This window comes from Tauraco erythrolophus, chromosome 8 (assembly GCF_009769465.1).
Source record: "Tauraco erythrolophus isolate bTauEry1 chromosome 8, bTauEry1.pri, whole genome shotgun sequence".
NCBI classification, from domain to species: domain Eukaryota; kingdom Metazoa; phylum Chordata; class Aves; order Musophagiformes; family Musophagidae; genus Tauraco; species Tauraco erythrolophus.
The window spans coordinates 1,993,211-2,013,963 of NC_141472.1; the positions used below are offsets into that span (position 1 = coordinate 1,993,211).

Sequence of the window (20,753 nt, forward strand, 5' to 3'; positions counted from 1 at the left end):
GTTCCCCAAGAGAAGGTTTTGGAAGCAGATGAAGATGGCATGTTTATATTGTGCTGTGACTATGCAGAAAAGGAGAAAACAGGTATCAGTCACCAGCTGTAGGCAGGTCAATATGAATTGGAAAGTGACCTGGAATTTCGTCTCATTTATACAGCCAGGGGAGTGAGACCGACATCTCTCTACATTAGTGCACCTTTCACGACTGGGCTTCATAAAGACATTATGTGATAAGAAAATGCTCCGTACGTGTGACACTTCTTATGTCTGCCTGGAGCAATGAGTGCCACTCGCTTTATTGCGCCAGCTGAACTGGAGACCGGAGGGGTGATCTGCAAGTTTTAGTTAAGCTAGAAGCATTTATACGGTGACACAACGTGATTTTAGACACTTTCTGGAGCTCTAGGACACTTTGAGAGCCTGCCAAGCTGTCACATAAACATCAATGACCTTCAGTAATCTGGAGTTTCACTCACATCTATGTTCTCATCTGAATGACAGCACTGTCAAGAATGTAAATTGTCTCTCACCTGATAGAAGAAATTAGTCACAGAGGGACCAGAAGCATCTCCCTGCTCTGCTTAAAATCAGACAGGACACAGCATTCAGATCCTAAGAAAAGACCTAGCTCTGGAAAACGTTTCCCATCTTTTTATCCAGCTAAAGAAAAAATTACCCAGGCCTCCCACTCCTTTCTACTGTCCACAACTTAATCCCATGGGAAAAATGTTTAATAATCCAATTTGGATTTGACAACATTCCTTTCTAATAAACATATTCTGACTTTTGAAACAATCAATGACTTCAAAACAGAAATCCACCAGAGATCACTCAGAAAATGACAAAACAGGTATTTCAATCACTAACATATTACTAAAACTTCTTCTAGCTGAGAAGGTCACTGGAATTTATCTCCCAGTGAAAAGCTTCAGCAGAAACTCCTTTCAGTTCCAACAAGTTAACATTTTATCAAGAAATATTTTTTCATTATTTTGCCAAGAAAACATTTCACCAAGGAAACTCACTTTCTATCCCCATTTCAAACACCATTTCTTTCCAAGCCTCTTCTGAACACTTTCATTACGAACGTAACTTCTCAGAGGACCTGCACTTTTAGCAGGTGACTATCCACCAACCTAAACCAACAATACTTAATTTAAAAAAAACCCACACAATTTTCTTCAGTTCAGAAAACATACAAAGAGCTAAATTCTGGTTTTATATGCATACACGAATCATCCCACTGACCTGCACCAAAGGGCACTACCCAGACAGCAAAAGCATCCTCAACACCGGAGAACTTTCCAAACAGGTTCAACCTGGGGGTTGCCTATCCACTGAAGTTATCTCCACTCAGTAAATCGAAGCCTGGGGAACTGCCTGTAGCTAGTCCCTGGTTCCATGTGTCCCCACTTTACCGAGGTCTTACACCAGACCAACTGTTGTTTGACTGTACCTCAGTCAATTCCTACCTTTGCATTAATTCTGCTCCATTATCACAGGATTTACGTATGCAAGTCAATCAATGAATGCCTTGGAAGTTAGTGTTGAGCGAACACAACACGAATGCAATTTCTCAACATAGCTCAAAAATCTACATAACTGCATCTTCTTAAATATTTTTGTATCATTTTCATGTAAAGCATTAAGCTAACAGCAGGCCCTGGTCCACACGAAACCCACTCAATGTATTTTGTACAATGCATACTTGTCTATGCAATTAAAAACCTGACATTGTATATAAAGCAGAAACCTTCAGGATACAATTGCAATCACCTTGTAAGTATTCTTACCTCTCAGTTACCTATTCTCTCTCCTCTGTGGCTAACACACAATTTGCCTCATATCAAGTGTCATCCAATTTCTTTAAAATACCTGACTTGGGGGCAAACATTGACTGATAACAAGAAATGTTCGAAAAGAAAGTTTTAGACACATTCTCAGTGGGTAATTAGATAAAACAGCTTTGTCTGAAAACAAAGCTCATAATATCTGCTTTTCTAAGTAAACATTCCAAGCCAATTTAAAGCCAGAACATAATTAAAAAATACAAATTAATAAAAAAACATTAAATAATTTGCTTAGAGGTTATGAGATCTACATTGCAATTAAGAGAGTCTCACCTATAAATGGGTATAATACTAACCATTCCTCTGCTCTTTACCTGTTGTGTCTATCTTGATTGAAAGCCTTTCAGGGCAGGGACGAGCTCACCATGTTTTCACAGCACAAAGGTCTTCTAATCTTAATAGGTCCAAGAGATGCCATATATTACAATGAGAATCAACACCAAAGTTAATATGGAAAACATTGCTCTGCTAAATCTTGTTTGTTTTTCAAACTACAGGTTCAGTATCGAAGGACCAAGCATTTCAGACCAGCAATTACTGCCCCGTGGACTGTAAGCCACGTGGTGACCTTGGCTCTATCTCTGTTTATCCTAGTTATTGCACTGAAGTCTGAGAGGTATTGGCAGAATATTACAAAGATTATCAGTAAGCCAGTCATGTACCAGATTTCCCCGTCTTATTTCTTCCATCACAACTATGTGACAAGCAGCGATAGGGACAGTTGACTATCACCTGTAAATAACAGGTAGAATATTAATACGAACAGATGTTAATTAAGTCATTTTTAGAAGTCTGTGACAGTTGCTGAAGTATCAGAAGTGTCTGGATCAGCACTCAGACATGGAATACACATAATTTTTGAAGGGTTATCTGCAACAAAGCACTAAGGGAGAAGTATTCCAAACTACAGTTTCTTACAGGACTTGAAGATAAAAATCTATTTTGACAGTGATACTGTGCCTGTGCTTCTGTACCCTTAAATTTCTATTAAAAATGGACACAGTGTATTTGTATGCATAAACTGGTCTTGCATTTCTCTTCTCACTACAACACAAAAAACCTTGTTCTCCCTTAACTTTAAGTTGACTTGGCACATCGGCAGCATAAAACCAAGTATGACAAATATAATGCATTGATCCTCCAGGGCCCTTTGCCCTCGCTCACTTTCTGCATTGTTGCTGATCTGTGAGTTGCAGCATGTGCTGGAGCTCACACACAGCCCTCAGCTCGCTTTCATGAAAAATCTGATACATAATAGCCTGCCCGCCTGGCACTGAACTAAATCACAGCAAAGTGTACTTCAAAAATGATTAGCCAGCATATACATACGGTTTTACAGCCAGCTCCTCTAAGTATCAAGACATTTCTTCTTCAGTCTTTCCCTCAAACCTCATTAGATTCACCGTTAACCTCGAACTAGTGATGGCTTGTTTGGGATGCATTACAGTTAAGCCTGTGGAAACAGTCCCTCTTTTTTATTAACAGAGGTCCCATAAAAACCTGCATTTTTTTAATCAGCGTGGCAACATCGTGGCATACACATTGCCCTTTAGGAACTTAAACATTAACGTGTGCCTATTTTATATTGCTAATATGAGCTGGAGGCACAAAGAAAAATGCAAAGCAATAGGAAGTTTCTTAAACACAGGCTTTCAGCTTCTTTTAATGTTAAGTCAGCACTAGTTGCCCAGTTCTCGGTGACAAAGTCTGCTTTAAAACTGGATATCTGTGTCAGCTTCTTCTCAAAACACATCAAACATTATTCAATAATCTTACTGTCTATTTTACCAAGTTTTGACAGTTTTATTTCTGCATTTTGCATCTGAATGTCAGAAAGACTCAGAAAAGAATTCCAGTATTCCCAATCACTAGGATTCTATGATTTTGCCGACATTTAAGGAAGGCTGTTTCTCACGTGTGTACTTAAAATCTATCAGCTACAGCCTACCACTCCAGCAGGATCTGCTCCTACACAGCTAACATGTTCCCCTCTGCCTTAACTCACACCATCCAACGGTGGTGCAGATGAAAAGACCTGCACCTGCAGGCACTGTCATCTTAGGAGGCGAGTCCCCAAAATTCACTGCCTTACAGTAACCAGTGAATTTTTTACTGAAGTGCATAAGATTGCTCTCCTAAAATCTCCTGTCCAGATAAAAAGAACGTTAAGGCCTGGTAAAAGGATGTTAATGCTGGAGGAGAGCATTCTGGCTCAGGTCCAGATGTAAAATACAGTAGAGGGTGGCAACATACAGCGCAATGCCAAGAACTAGAGACCCACAGTACTCTAAGCAACAGAAAACTCATCACAGAACCATACAGAATCATAGAACGGTTTGGGTTGGAAGGGAGCTTAAAGATCATCTCGTTCCAACTCCCCTGCCACAGGCAGGGACACTCTCCACTACACCAGGTTGCTCAAAGCCCCATCCAACCTGGCCTTGAACGCTTCCAGGGATGGGGCAGCCACAGCTTCTCTGGGCAACCTGTTCCATTGCCTCACCATCCTCTGAGTGAAAAATTTCTTCCTTAGATCTAATCGAAATCTGCCCTCTTTCAGTTTAAAGCCATTACTCCTGTCCTATCACTACATGCCATTTGGAAGGCTGTTAGAAGGTCTCCCCGGAGCCTTCTCCAGGCTGAACAGCCCCAACTCTCTCAGCGTGTCTCCATAGCAGAGGTGCTCCAGCCCTCGGATCATCTTTGTGGCCCTCCTCTGGACTTGCTCCAGCAGCTCCATGTCCTTCTTATGCTGGAGGCGTCAGAGCTGAACGCAGCACTGCAGGTGGTGTCTCATGAGAGCAGAGCAGAGGGGGAGAATCACATCCTTCCTGATCTTCTCCCCGCTCACAGATTTACCCAATCTTCTGCAGGGTTTCCAAGTCATAATGCAATACAAGTTTTAAATACGGACTTCTGTGATTGCCACAACAAAAAGGTTCTGAATACACTTCCTAACTCGTTTAGGAGCAACTCGTAACATCAGTCAGTCACTTACTAAGGCATGTTATTCTTCCTTAAACCTGTGGCAGACTTTTTGGAATGATAACTACAGAGGTGAAGTCCTGGCCCTGCTGAATTCACTGTCAAGTTCATAGCTCCCGTTGATTTCCCTCATCGCCTGTAGCAGGCAAGCTCTCTTTCCCTCGCTGTATTTTCCAGTTGGAGTGTTATGCCATCAGAACTGTTTCCAAACAGCCTGGGTTGTCTGTCTGTGCTTGTACTTCATCCTTTCTCTGTATATTCTTTCTCCATACAGCCACACGGTCTCACATATGGAAAATTAACACCCTCCTGCACATACACACACCTTACCCTCGCATACTAGAGTAAGTAAACATTTTAAGAGAAAGTTATTACTTAAGATGGAAATAACAGAAACGTGGCCCTGCAACAGTTAATCCTCAGATGACTAAAAGCAGTCAACCTTCAGTAGCGATCAGATTTCCAGCTTCTGCAGAGGCTGACCACTCTCAGAGACTGTGCATGGTATGCAGAGTTCTCAAAGACAGCTTGATTTCTGGCATCTCTGGACAAGTTGGAAATCATAATTGCAATCACTGAGCTTCTGTGCCTGGAACTGACAGGCAAACAGTTCCTCCTCCTAAGTGGCTATACTTACAGTGTGCACAAGTGGAAGAGGAGGGGAGACTGCACAAAAGGAGTCTACAACCAGATGAGTTAGGTCTCTCCTTGCCTCCCGCCCCCAGCAACTGAACATGATGGAGTGAAAACCTGTTTGAATCACAGCTGAAGCACACTGCCAGGCAGTGCAGCAACACTGCTGTTCATGAGCAGCTATTCTTACACAGACCCTTCATGCCAGTTGGAAAGAAGGATGCTTACATCAATGACAGCAGTTGAGGATAAGCAAAAATGTCTCACTGCTGCCATAAAGGATTTTGGTTGATCCTAAAGCTGTCCTTTAAACTGAGGTTCAAGATTAACTCGGTTGGATTTCCCAAGCATCCATGCAGGCAGTGGAACGATCTTGGGGTGCCTAGAAGTACTATCCAGCTACTGTTACTAGTAATGTCTTTTCAGACTTTCGGAAGCATTTACATGGACTGTTGAAGACCTGGGTCAAACACTTGGATAGGCAGCATGAGATGTATACCAGAAATTAAAAATAATTCAAAGGACAGAAAAAAAATATTTCTCCAGTCACCTACATAGTCGTATGAGTCAGGATCTTACAAGGAGACTTACACATCTGCGTGAACTGAGAAACTGCACGTCACAGAGTGTGTCCACAGAGAGCCCCAAGGCCTCTAAGAAAGCCATCGCAGACCAAGGAAGGCACCCAAAAGCTCCAGCTTACAACCGTCCTACGTTCAATGCCAATGCCAGAAACTGAGAAAAGGTTAAGTCTTCTCTCATCTTCCTCACCTGACGAGCTAGCTGTATCTCCAGTGTACCTTCCACAATGGCATCCAGACATGTGTGAAGAAGCAAAGAAAGTGCCTAGACCTACCCAGATCTCTGTGGGTTTTCAGCTGAACAGGAGATAAAATTCTCTTTTGCTTGTCAGCTACATGATTTTTTCCCTCTGGAAACCTCTGAACCAAAGGTAAGTTCGACACATCTTGAGGACTTGTCTTTATAATAAAGACAGGCTTCCAATTTAGAAAAAGCTGTTTCTCTTTCTTTTTGCAGTACAAGACAACTGACTGCTTTATGCATTGAGTTAATTAGGCCAGATACAAATAAAAGATGTGGCTATCAGCCCCTCCTCTACGCAGCTCTGATTTGTTTGCCACTTGCCTGGTGGAGGTCATTGTCACTGATTACCTTTACACTTCACTTGACAAATGCTCTCCTGCACACTGAACGCTGCTCCTACAGACAGCAGGGAACTACAGTCAGTCCAGGCGAAGTCAAGAAGCCCCCTAGATCTTAATTATAAAACCATAAAAGAAACCAACTGCCTCTGAAGCTCTCTTACCAGGAAACAAATGAGAATGGGAAATTTATTTCCAACCATAAATCCCAAACCCTTCAGTTTAATTTTTCCCAAGTTAACTTTCTCACCTAGCTAAGCAGCACTGCCTTCTATTATTAGCTTCTGGCCCAGTATCAGCTGACCACAATCAGTCAAACTGTCTTCATCTCAATGAGCTCAGGGACTCCCAAGGAACTCGGTGTATGCAGACTGGTGCTTGCAGCCTCTAATTATTTTCTAACAGATAATGGAGCATTTAAGTTCAGAGAGGATAGATTAAACTTGTAAGTGGATCAAAGCCCCGGACAGAATCGCTGCTCACAGGATTACTTCCTGGTAACACGAAGCTTAGAGGGCTAGAGAGGAAAGGTCCTCATCAATTGCCTGTTTCCCCATGACACATCAGTTTAAAGATACATATTTTTTAGCCTCAAAGGTGGTTTACTATGCTTTCTAACTATGCCTCTTCTGCCCTGGAGAAGGCAGTACGGGTCACCTGGCAGACTTCAGCTTGCCCTGTTGTAAGAGACATGGACTATTGCAGTGATAAAAACTATGTAAGAAAGCAGAGAGCAGGGTAAAAGAAAAAGAGCTAGCTGGGAATGTGTGGAGAAAGAAACTCTGCTGCAACTCACTGAAGACAAATTCCAAATAGGGGATGCACTTTTTGATGATGCTCAATTCATCATCCCCTGATGGGAGGAGGGTGGAAGGTGTTTGGCCACAGCAGGTGCTAACATCAGGCATTACATCATTATAGTCATTACAGATCCATTAGTGAGTGTTCAAGGTGCTGAAATGACAGCCCTGTAGCCAAACTGTTGTTCTTTACTCTTTTAGCATAACGTTTAGCAGAATTTCAGGAGGGCACTCAGACTTACATTCTGCCAACACTGTAAGTTTTAACTAGAGCCTTTGGACAACGCCTCTAACATCTATACCAGCTCTTTCTGTAGACACTGAAGTGTCCCAAGTACTCTCGCTGTACACAAACCACTGTTTCCAAGAGGCTTTACATTTCCCAGAGCCCCCCTAAAAGGAAAGCTAAGTTTTACTTGCAAGTATAAGGACTTACACAATCGAGAGATAAGTAAACGCTGACAAAAGCACACCTGTACTTGACAAGTACAAATATCTGTGTGACTCATACAATGACATCTCCTTCCCACTAACCTCCTCTTCCCCATTCATAACCAACATGCCAGACACTTAAGAGTTAATCCCCTCTACGTTCATGATGGCACTTAGCCATCTATATACCTTTAAAAAAATCTGATACAACTGCTTTTAACCAAGAACCACTACTCAGAATACTCTTTTTACTGAAATCACAACTGATGCATTTTGCTTTCATACATACACTTAAATTTTCCTCATAAAATAACACGAGTAAACAGTATCAAGTTTTATCAGGACAGTTATACTGACCAAAGCCTTGGAGTGAGAATGAGTAAGCCACATTCTTCTATTGTAACTTACTCTTCTAGAAAAGATAATTAAAGTATCTCCTCGTAACAGCTTAAAATTTTAAAAAGCTTAAAACTATTCCTTTCTGGGACAGAGAGAAGCAGTCATTCCCTTTAAAAATGTGGCTTGTTTCAGGAAATAAATGACTGGGTTAGGAGGTGGGGACAGCAGGAGCATCTGTGCAATTGCATGAGCAATTATTTCAAACGAATGAAATTAAATCATCTTCTCCATCAATGCAGTCCAGCAAAGGATGTTACAGACCCCTGTGCATATATCGAACGCAGCATTGACACAAAACACCTTATTCCTCCTTACTGTAACATATTAACTAATGATGAAGTCCAATTCTTTTTTATTATGATTAAAAATAACCTTTAGGTTACTATTAACCTCCAAGACTAAAAATAACTAACTTTTCTCTCACCTTGTCACCACTGGGTCAGAGACTCAAGAGCAACTGTTAAAGAGAAACCTTTCCCAGTGTGGCTGTACCTTACATAGTTAAAATCTCTAAAGTCTCCAAAAAACCTTCGTAATTTCTGAGCCATTTATCAGCTGTTGTGATGCGTAGGCTGGAGGGAAACATGGTCTAGTGCATTTCGTCAGCTGATCAAGCTGAGCTATGAAACCTCACACAAGTAACTTCGTCTTTTAACAGGACCTTACAAGCGCTTCAAGGCTAATCAATATCAGAGAAGGACATATTACTATTATTTCTCTACCAGATCGAGGTCAGATCCTCAGCTGGAACAAGTTGCTCAGTTCCACTGACTTTCGTACAGTGACAACAATTCCCTTGTCCTGAGGCTGGAACCTATATCGCTGACTGCCAGCATCAGACACGGAGCACAGGTTGCATCCAGCGCCCTTGTTCTCCCTGCACGTTCACTTCAAACGGGTGCTGAACACCCGCTCTCCTCTTTCTGGAGCTCTACCATTAACAACACTCTTGATCGTTTCTTTTTTGTCCATTAAGCAAACATCTAATCCTCTTTACTCCTTTAGGGCAATTAATTCCTTTTGAACAGAGCCAAAATGTCTTTTTTTTTTTAATTTGTGCACAATAATTACTGGTTAGTAGGTCGAGAGAGGTTCTCCTCCCCCTCTACTCTGCCCTGGTGAGGCTGCATCTGGAATACTGTGTCTAGCTCTGGGCCCCTCAGTTCAAGAAGGGCAAGGAACTGCTTGAGAGAGTCCAGCGCAGGGCCACAAAGATGATGAAGGGAGTGGAGCATCTCCCTTCTGAGGAAAAGCTGAGGGAGCTGGGTCTCTTTAGCTTGGAGAAAAGGGGACTGAGGAGGGACATCATTAATGTTTATAAATATGTAAAGGGTGACTATCATGAGGATGGAGCCAGGCTCTTCTCAGTGGCATCCAATGATTGGACAAGGGGAAATAGATATAAGCTGGAACATAGGAGGTTCCGCTTAAACATGAGAAAGAACTTCTTCCCAGTAAGGGTATCAGAACACTGGAACAGGCTGCCCAGAGAGGTTGTGGAGTCTCCTTCTCTGGAGATGTTCCAAACCCGCCTGGACGCGTTCTTGTGTGATCTGATCTAGGTGGGCCTGCTCCGGCAGGGAGATTGGACTACATGATCCTTTGAGGTCCCTTTCAATCCCTAACATTCTGTCAACGTCATCAACATAAATATGCAGTGCTCTGTAAAAAGCACAGGAAATACTTTCATCTATACAGCTTCAATTCAGTTGCTTAAGAATTCACACGTGATAATTTGTCCGAAATAGCTAAATTCATAACCGTACATTTCTACTCATTTCTAGATGGAAGAACAGACTATATAATGGGAGTACATTCTCCTTGTCGTTTACAGTCTCATTAATGCAAACCAAATTAAGCCTATACACTGAACAGATCTTCAAGACTTAAAAGTCCTATATAATTTCCAAGTTCACAAAAGGGATTTACAAAAAAGTGCAAATTTCTATGATTTGTCACAAAATTGTCACTGAATAGGACATCCACATGCACCGAGTCAACAAGGCTTGATGTTGACATGGAGCTAAAAACTGAGCGCATGGTCTCTGTGCACATAGAACATTAATGAAAATTATGATCTTGACCTCTCATTAACAGTATTTCATATTAGTAAAGCAAAAAGGCTTTTAAAATTGAGCATATTTTATTTTTTTCCCCTCCCTCTCTGTTATGCTTTGCTGCTGCTGCCAGCTCTCAGACTCTCAGTGCTTACCTCCCAGGAACACTGAAGCAGAAGAGAGTTGAGGCCAACTTTCTGTTCCTTTGAGTTCCTGCACACATGGTAAGATGCTCCCCTGCAACTCTGTCTCTCTCGTCTCTAGCTTCTCTGCCATGGCAAGATAAAACATCTGGCACGTGAGACAGAGGAGTTTCTGCCTTCCACTGATGGGAAGACCATTTATAAGAAAATTACAAGCACCTTAGGGTCCATAACATCTGCTCGGAGAAAAATCCAGTGAGCCCTTCAGTACCATGGCATTGGTATTGCCCCGGTAGGTAGCTCTGGAACGGAATGATCTACATGCAATACACTGAACAGGGCAGAGCACTGTACAGACCTGCCTAGCTCTACAGCTTCAGAGAAGCAGCACTGACCTACCTGCAGCTGAAGTGTGACCTTGGTTAGCTGGTTTTGTTTGCTTGAACATCGCATTAATACTGAGACAGCTTGTCGAAGACTAGGGGAAGGGGGGAAACGGCCCACACGCAACATCACAGCGGCTGAGTTTTTCTAGGGACATGATATTGTAGCACTCGCTGAACACCAGCATGACACTGGTGCTGTGTACAAGCCTCCTACTATTTGAATGTAAGTAAAGAGAACTGGCAAAGCCCTCTTTACAATCTCCGTGGACCACAGAAAGACACCCTCCTCCCCCCTCCAAACTCAAAGACACCGATCATCTCTTACTTACATCCATAAACTCCACATTGGCTTTCGGACCAGTGGTCTCATTAAGGATCTTAATAGCCACAGGAATCTTTACGGTTTCTCCCTCAGGGACCCAAATACCCTAGAAACAGGAAAAAAGCAACAGAACACGAGTAAGACAACAATCATAAAAACTTCAGAGTTACAGTTCTTTTTGATGCATTCTGTCACGTTATGCAGATCAGTTATCAACCTCAGAACTGAGAATACACAAAATAAGCTATAAAACAGTAAAAATTCCACAGAAGTACTTCTTACACCAAAGGTAAACCCTTATGTAAAATTAAAGATTTTATATCAGTAAATGTTGTCATTAGGCCTCCTTGATTTTCCTGTCCACAACCGGGATTCTACAGAGTAATGTCAGCATATCAGTGATGCACATACAAATTTCACTGACTACTGATAAAATTAAAGAAAAAAATCTGGATTTTCTGTTCTGGACTCTGATGCTAAACTCACTGAAGCTATCAGAAAACTCTCAAAACTGATTATCAACAAGTCATACTACCATGCAGGAACAGGAGACCCTGCGAACAATGTATTTAGAGTATAACATTTAAGAGTTATTTCTCCAATTAATGGATATCTGAAATTTAAAAGCTTAGACAGCTAAAAAGTAAATTTTAAAACTCAAATGCACAAACTGTGTGTCTCGGACTATTTTTCTATCCTTCTTGACTAGTGTTGTGTTCTTGGCAACCTCATGGTACCCATCTCTGCAGCTTTATTATTGTCTACGTATATTCAAACTGATTATTCAAAAAATGTATTCCCATGACCTTGTAGCTGTAGTGACCTAGCCACTAGATTTGTCTGACTTGCTCATTAAGCCCTACTTAGTGCCTATGAGACTTGGGCACGATGAACAGATCTTAGGAAAAAAAAAAATCTCTAACTGATGTATTTTTTCCCTTGTGGGTTCTGCTCTTACACTCTGGTTGTTAAAAGGTGCCCGGACATAACTCATCTCTTCCATTTAAACGTAAGAAACAAAAATTACTAGAGTTTTGCTAATGACAGTATTGTTTTACAAGGTACGATTACTGTTACAAGACCCATGTGACACTCGTGAAATGAGAGACTGAGTTTACCTACCTTTCCAAACGTGTACTGTAAAGCCATTATGTAAGAACAGAATGACAAACTTCCATACTACATTTTAATATCAAGACAGCCCAGCCTGTGTAGTGCTCTGGCGAGCAAGGCTGACACTCCTTTTCTTACCAAAAAATAATATCTGCATGTCTGATTAAAACTGAACTTAATGCTTGAGCCTGCAGATGCGCTCCTTCCACTCAACTCCACTATCCTGAGTTTCCCAGACGTGTCGGGCTCATGAACCCGTCCACAGTAAGCGATGCCCTGCTGCAATGCAGAACTTGGCTGTTCAAAAGGTAATGAGGGAACTCACTGCCGTGTATTGAAGACTCTTACCTTGTATACAGTTCCAAAGGCTCCAGAGCCAAGAACCTTGACTCGTTTCAGCTCAGTTTCCTTCAGGATACGAAGCTGTGCTTGGTTGGGTGCTGTGCCGCTTGGCGTCAAGGGTTCCACAAGCTATGAAGAAGATCCAACAGTCTTAAATATCTGAAACTATGAAGACCCATCAGAAGTCTGTACTCAAAATTACCAATTCAACTCAATACTGAAATGAGACAGTGGTGAGGTCTATTGAACTGCCAGCTTGTGGAGGGATTTTCTCACCTTTAGAAGTAAATGAGCAATGCTAAGAAACCTAGAGACCTGACAATGAAAATCCTCATTCGACATGTAATAATTTCCACCAGGAATTGTGTGATGGAATTACGAACTGGAAATTGAAATGGTGTCACAATAACGCACCCAAGGACTCCTGCTAATGGAGGCAGTATAAATATTTTCTACATGACAGAAATATAGCATTTATTATCAGTGCACCACATCCGATATTTGCCCATTTTAGTGGCTTTTAAGTTGGCCATATTTCTTTTTAATAGCCCTGGCTTAATGGCTCATCATGTTCTTATTCTGTTTTGGGGAAGGGACCATTTTCCGAACTTCTGTTATACCACACAGGACAACAGCTTTAAGGAGAAAACATCTTACAGCAGACCACTAATTTGTAACAGGCACTAATTTACTGCAAAAAAGGCACAATTAAACAATTAGCTCAAGATGTCCCAAGAAAATTTGTAAATGAGCCACAACGGCACATTCAGCTAAAAATGCTCTCAGACCTCAACGTTATACTGTCTCTGCCAGAAAAATAGTGCTTCTGTACAAATAAATTAAAAATACATGAAAAGGACAATCCTCTAAACAATGAAAAATAGTCTGTTGCTTTACAGGATGAGGAAAATAATTCAGGGCTACTCCTACTCAAATTGGTTTGAAAACACTGCAGTATTTCAAAATTGTCTGTTTTCACGGCTAAAGGCACCATGTTCTGCAGTTTGAGAACTACTTCTATGGCTCTTTGAGCACCATAAACTAATTAATTAGTTGACCAGACTACTTTGGTTCAGGTAAAAAGTATTGGTATCTGGAAATTACTGGAGTAAGAAAACATAACAAAACCCAACGGCAAGAAGTCAGGTTTCACAGAAATAATGTGTGAACTGTACTGTATTTGGAGGGATTTCTCTTTTCTCCTTCCCATTTTAGATGTCCAGTACTTACATCATGAAAGAAGAAAGGTTTATCGCAAAAGAAAAGCAGAAAGGCTGGCGGTACGGTTCGGTATTTTCAGTTTGTGAAGAGTGAAAACAGCTTCTGCACCACAGCCCACCAACACAGGTATGGCAGGGCGAAGTGTTGTGGGAGTCTAAAAAACACTTGTAGAGTTTTAGTGCAAATGATCCACAGAAAAATTAGATCTGTTGCAGCCTCCAGCTACAGACAGAGACTTTAGCTGAAGCTACAGTTGCTTGTGTCTTTATCTTGGGATGGTCCTGATTTTATCTTCAGTTTCTAAGCCAAGACAACAGCTTCCCCACATGTTCAGTAGGAGGCCTTGGTCCCTCAGGAACTGCTGTCAGCCACAGCTCTTTTCTGACCAAATGGAGAATGACAGCTGGACTTCAAAGCCAATACTTCTCAAATCCAATGAAAACTGCTTGCTTAAAATCATTTATGCTTAAGTAGCGGCTGATAAAATGACAAGATTTATGTACCTAAAGGCACCAAATATTGTTAAGCTTTCTATACCACCAAACGGTATTTAACAAGCAACAAATTCTTGCCAAGCATAAAGATACTTAGGCAAACAGACTGGGGATGCATAAATCATTTGCTCCCAGTCTCCACAATGGAGATGAGTGGGAGCAGGACCCTTGGAACAGAACAGAGTATTGTTAAAAAAGCCTTAGAAAAGAATCACTAGCTAATATTATTTCCAAGCTTTATTATCTTACAAGGAGGACCCTCATTTAAAAATATCATCACTTGCAAAGTGTCTCAAGTTTAGGACTGAGGAGATGGTAGTAATCATCCTTGCTACAGCTGATATTAAGATTTAATGTTATGTTTAACTATACTCCCTAGATTGCCCCCTCCACTACCAGCATTTCAATAAGCAGGATGGAGTTGCTACAGCACTCCATCCTATAGCTCCACCGTATATTTTTGCCAGTAGAACGATAAATCTCATTTGGTTAAGCCCTAGGAAGTATGCCGAGGTAAGATCACGACTACAGGCTTTGACAAAATCTGGACTACAAAGGCAATACAGGCACTGGGAACAAGAGTAGGTAACAATCTCTGCATTTAAGCATTCCTGATGAGCTTAAGTTTTCGTCAGAGCTTGCTGAAAGAACTTACTTCAGTCTTCGAAGTTGACCTCAGTATGATCTGGATGAAAATCTGTAATATTTAAGCTTGAGAGCTACTAAATGTATTCATGAACTAGGATAGAAGTTCAGTTAAGAGCAGGATGCAAGTTCAAAAATCTGGTGGAACATGAATTCCTGATCATGTGGATCAAGTCATGTGGACTTTGGTCTTCAAAAGCCATAAATCTATATATTCAGAAAACTAGTACAAAAAACTAGTATCTTGAAATAGCTTCATTCATTCCATCAGTTTAGTCCTGCAGAAGTTAGCAAAAGGATTTCTACAGACCTCTCTGGTAACTGGACTGAAGACCTGAACATCTTTAATATAAAAGCACAACACCTTGATACATCTTTTCAAACATTCTGTGAGAAGCAGCACACTCACCTCAGTCTCCAGGAATCTTCGCAACGCTCTCTTCTTTTTAATGCTTTTGCGCCGAACATACACTGCAAACGTCAGGCCCACAATGACGATGATGAAGAGGCCACCAATAACTCCCGCAGCAATCAGAGGGGTTCTAGCAATCAAAATCAGAAACTTTATTTTTTAGGTAGAGTGAGAGACCAAAGAATGGTTTGGTACATAAATCAAATTAAAAGTTAAGCAAAGCTTATTAACTGTCTTACGACCAGAATTTCCAAGTCAGTCTAAATGGGAAGTCAGGGCAAACACATTAACACATGGTACAACTTTTCTTGGTTTTCATCAATATTGCAGTTCTACTTTTTTCAAACCACCATGCACATGTGAGGAGTTGTGTGGACAAGGAGACACAACATGCACTTTGATGGTAAACGCAAATCTGCAATGGCAAAATGAGGATACAGGTATCTGCAGTTTTCCTGCAAGAGCTTTAACTATGCTTACTCTTTGGTCCCATCTAGATTAATTCATGGGCTTGTGCATTTAGGGAAAAACAAACTAATGAAAAACTCCCGAACTACCAATACGATGTGCCTTCCTGAGTATGGAGGAAGTGAGAAGAAGCTTCAAACACGGTGTTTCACTCATACACCTTCCTCAAGGGGAAGATATTTATGTATGCACAGCGTAAGTCATGACTAGAACCATGCACTCTCTTGGAACTCCTGGTTCATTACTACTGCACACAAACATTTTGGTCAGAAGCTACGGTTGCACCCATCTGGTTTTGCTGTGGCCTTTCAGCACAGCCAAATCCCGGACCAAAAGAGTGGTGTGTTGGAGCCAAAAAACTCCTGTGAACAATGCCAAGCAACAAGGCTCGGCTTTTGGACAAGACCTGTTGTTCCCTTCCTACTCCTGTAACTCCTTTCGGCTTTCCAGGCTCTTGAGCACGATGAGCTACAATTACTAATTATTTTTTTCCACAGTGATAAGATACAGTAGGCTGGCATCACGGTAGGCACTATGCAAGCACAAAACTAGAAGATTGTCTCAGAGAGTCACTCTGTTTGACTTAGGTGCCCGCATCTGGAGATCGCCTACGCAGCCAGTGAAGCGAAGCAGGCTCCCTCCTAAGAAAATGTCAAAGTAATGGCTTTGCTTTCAGTTTTCTTTCTGACTGAAACAAAAGACAAACTCTGACTCAGTTTTCTTTCTCTCTCCCTCTGCTCTGTCTCTAAAGGATGGGTGGCAGCCTTCAAGCTAAAACCTTAAATTAGGCATTTTCACAGAATACCAACAACTTACTAGCATAAACACACAGCATTTAACATCCCTCCAACCATGGCTGGACAGTAGCTGAGAAGATGGGTAAACAGAGACAGCATGAAAATTGCAGAGTATAAATCATGCTGAAACCACCGCCGAGTAACTGCAGGACACAGCTCAACTACTGTTAAGATTGTGAAGTATCACTGCTATGCTACAACCTTCCTCCATTATGTCTGAATGATGATGAAAGATACACTATGGCCTATTAATAAAAACGTACCACACAGCTATTAAAATTTTAAAAGGAGTCTCCCACAGAAATAGTAAACTGATTTATCTGACCCTTTATTCTTCATTTTATGTCGTACTGCAGAGCCAAGCAGCGGGAAGCAGTGCCACCTAACCTGGTCTGGTATATGAAGGTTTGTCTACATTACCAACAATAAGATTTTGAAGCCCATCTCTAAACTGTCCTAACTGTCCCTTGTCACTGCAGTTTGGCTCAGAGGGGTCTCAAAGCACACCACCTGGATTCATTTCAGATACCAACCAGAAGATATGTTTCTGAAGTGCACCTCTTGTGCTCCAAGCGGCATTAAGGTCCCACAGGATTAAACTCGAGCTAACCCAACACAAAATTCCCTGCAGTAAATATACCCAGACATCAGGACCATTTCATCCTGCAGATCCAATCCTGTTGTGCCACTCACTTCATGTTAACCGAGACAAAGCCTCACACTCCCACATCTAGTTATTAAAGCACTGTGTTTAAAGCCCCACTATCACGATTGCCCAGGGAAAACACATTAACATTACACAACACAGTAGGGGCTATTATAGTTCAAGACTATGATGGAAACCATAAAGCCTGCAAATAAAGGAAGCTGAATGTTGTCTGGCTGTGAAATGGATTATGGTATTTGGAAAATAAAAGTCCAGTACCACCTACTCCTCAGGCACAGTCACTCCTCCTTCATCTAGTTTGGCCTTAAGACACCTTCCTTTCTAATCCCATCGGTTACTCTGCCGATTCTGAGTGCACAGCTCAGATTGAAGGACCTGGCATACCCACCCAAAACAGAGCTCCGCTTCATGTGCATGTGCTTTCCATGATGCTGATACAAGAAACTCTTTAATAGGCAATTATGAAAAACACTGGACATCAAAAGGCTTCTATGGAGCTAGCAGTGACTAACGTTCTTGAGCAGGGAACCTGTTGGTTTTTTTTGTGCACTGTATGAACAATCATATAACTTTCCACAAACACCACCAAAACACAGACTGACAAACAGGCAGGAGAACTCGGCTTTAAGGTACATGTTAATAACTATCGTAACAGCTGTCAAAATAAATAATTAGAGTTTTCTGGTTTTGTGTACACTAAAAAATGGTCCAAATGATATTTACATGGTAGACCATAATATGGAAACAGTTCCAAAGGAGACATAATAACTAGTGAAGAAAATAAAATGAAGTTACAAATTCCCTGCAGCTCTTTTATTGTTATAGAGTACAGGGGTTCAAAGTGAATCTTTATGATCCATTGTGTCAACTCTTATTTACTTTCAAAGAAAGTCCTCATCATTTTCAGTAGTAAATTGAAAAAAATGAAATAATTTTCAAAAACTTCACTAAACAAGTACTTAGTCATTAATATGAAATATGCTGTAATCGCATATTATATCAATGTTTTCAGAAGGCACCATCTGAACACGCTATTAAGCAAGCTTAAAAAGGGAGTCTAAGAGGAATAGTGTAACTTATAAGGGAAAAAACATTGAAATGCTAAACGAATAGCTGTAATACAGAAAAAGCTTTATTTTGAACTCAGTGATCAACTTCTTCCACTCTCAAGTCCACTATCCTCACACAAAAATCATGACAGACACAACCATCCCAGACCCAAATGGAGGCGACTGTACACCCAACAGCTGCTCCTCACTCTGCTACTCAGCTAAGCCCCAAAGTCAACGACCATGCCTTTTGTTTGACACAAGTCCAAGTGACAAGTCACTGCCTTCTGGTGTCACTAGGGCACTTCACTGTTGTTTCCAACCACATGTACATTATTTCCTAAGCTCAGTTTTCTGGGTGTCACCTACCTCATTTGAGTTATTTTTACTTATGTTCATTATGCTGACTTTGCTTTTCTAGCTTTCTGCTAACATCTTCAAGTCTCCTGTACAATTTCTCTGCTATTTTCATGTTTGCAGTGTCTTGTATTTAAGACTCTAGTAAACTTCATTAATATGGTGTTTACCTTTCTTTCACATAATGGTTAAGGTTGTTTAACACGGATACCTGCATGGTGACACAGATCAGAGATGCTGCTGAAGACGTGAAATCCTTCTCCCATTTTGTTTTTTTAAATTCAGTCCCTTTTTTGCATGCGCACCTAACCAACAATTCAGCTTCACATACAGCAGGACACAAATTTCCTTATCTCTAGTGGCATTAAGGGCTTAGTCCACTCACAGTTTTTTTACATTCCTGTTCCACAACCACCTCTGTGAATGCAATTTGCTACATTGGCCCACCTCAGACTACTGCCTGCTTAAAACTAATTCCATGAAAGTTAACAGGAGTGATGTTGATGCAGAGACAAAAATTTCACTATCAGAAAACACCATTTTGTTAAAGACATTTTTAAAGGCATGGAAGCCCCATTTCGCTGTTAGGGCTCTGAAAGGCTACAGTCAAGCAAAGTGAGGTAGTTGCACGTCAGTCCTGCCCATCCAGCATAAATAAGGGACAGCTGAAAGCTGATCCCAGTTCACATTTCTTTCAGCTCCACTGTGAACCCACCAACAGGAAACTCCTGATACAGCTGCTACTTCACACACTGAAAATCTAACCCAGAGGATGAAAACAATCTCTGCTAGGTGTTTCTGGATTTTTATGCTTATCAAAATTGACTTAGGAGTCCAAGAAACACAGCCCTGAATCACAATTCAACTCCATATAATTAATTCGCTATCCCGCACCCTTCCCTCAGCTGAGGACAGAATATCCGATTAATGACTGGAAAAGGCAGCAGCAGGAGGGAAAAACCACAACCTGTGAAAAGTCCTGCCTTTTAAACTGGGAACTGTGTATCTGTGGCTAAAAGTTGAAAGTAAGATTCTAGTATTCCCTTAGGAGAAATGAATAATGTATATTTCTTTTAAAACATGTGCTGTGTTTTCATATTTAGCAGCATGTAACACCCACTCCCACACACCAAAACTGAGACAAAAAGTTCAAAGTTAGTCTTCTAAGATGGACAAGGACACTCAACAGGGAGGCTCGTATCGTTCCATCCACTCCAAATCATCAAAACATCTACAATTCCCACAGTGCTTTGAGATAGGGTATTAAAGCCTAATTACTGATTTAGATGAGTACACGGTCTCCTACCCTTGACTGGAAAGCGCAGTAGAAGGGGAAAACAGAATTGTGGTCCATGGAGTAAAGCTGAGGAAGAGCACCTGTTTTTCTGGTTTTGGCATTAACCCATCTAGTATGCCATGTAAATAATCAGAGCTTTGAAGCTAAGCTGTTAGAGGGCTTTAAATTCCTGTCTCAACCATCCCCACCATCCCCTCCTTTGAGTTTTATCTAGATATCCAAACAGGATTCGTTACAACCTTGAATATTTGCTAATTAGTCACTTCTGGTAAATTTTCATTATCAAGGCAGTATTTTTTTCCTGATGGAGGATTTGTACATTCTGCATTCCTCACCCCTTCCATCAGTGGGGAGTTCAGCTGACTTTGAAGCTGTACTTTTAGAGATCTAACAGATTCTGCTAATCCTGGAACGATAATCTTAGTATTTAAAATATACAAGATAAACAAGCCAGACTGGGAAGAAAATTTGTGTATGTTTTAATAACTTTTCTCTGCTGTGCAGCACTCCCCTGGCAGAGCTCTACAACCACAACTTCCAGAGTGCCTGGTGGTCACGAAATGGTGCTCCCCATGAGTGGGAAGAATTCATCTAATGTGATTCACATTAATATGTGCTTTGCTTTGTATTTTTCTTTTTCAAAACATTAAGTTCCCCTCCTCCTTTCTCCACCTAATTTGAGGGTGTTTGAACACTGACAAACATCACCATTTATGCACAGATT

The 20,753-nt window shown here is 41.1% G+C and overlaps 1 protein-coding gene across 1 annotated transcript in view; it reads right to left on the reverse strand.

Annotated features, from left to right (window-relative positions):
• ERBB4 (erb-b2 receptor tyrosine kinase 4) overlaps positions 1-20,753 on the reverse strand; it is a 390,281-nt gene that overhangs the window by 109,787 nt on the left and 259,741 nt on the right. Inside the window, exons 18-20 of the mRNA XM_086615834.1 lie at positions 15,392-15,524; positions 12,629-12,751; positions 11,175-11,273 (exon numbers count right to left, since the gene is read on the reverse strand). Coding sequence (XP_086471960.1) covers positions 11,175-11,273; positions 12,629-12,751; positions 15,392-15,524 — 355 coding nt within the window. The remainder of the gene's footprint in view (positions 1-11,174; positions 11,274-12,628; positions 12,752-15,391; positions 15,525-20,753) is intronic.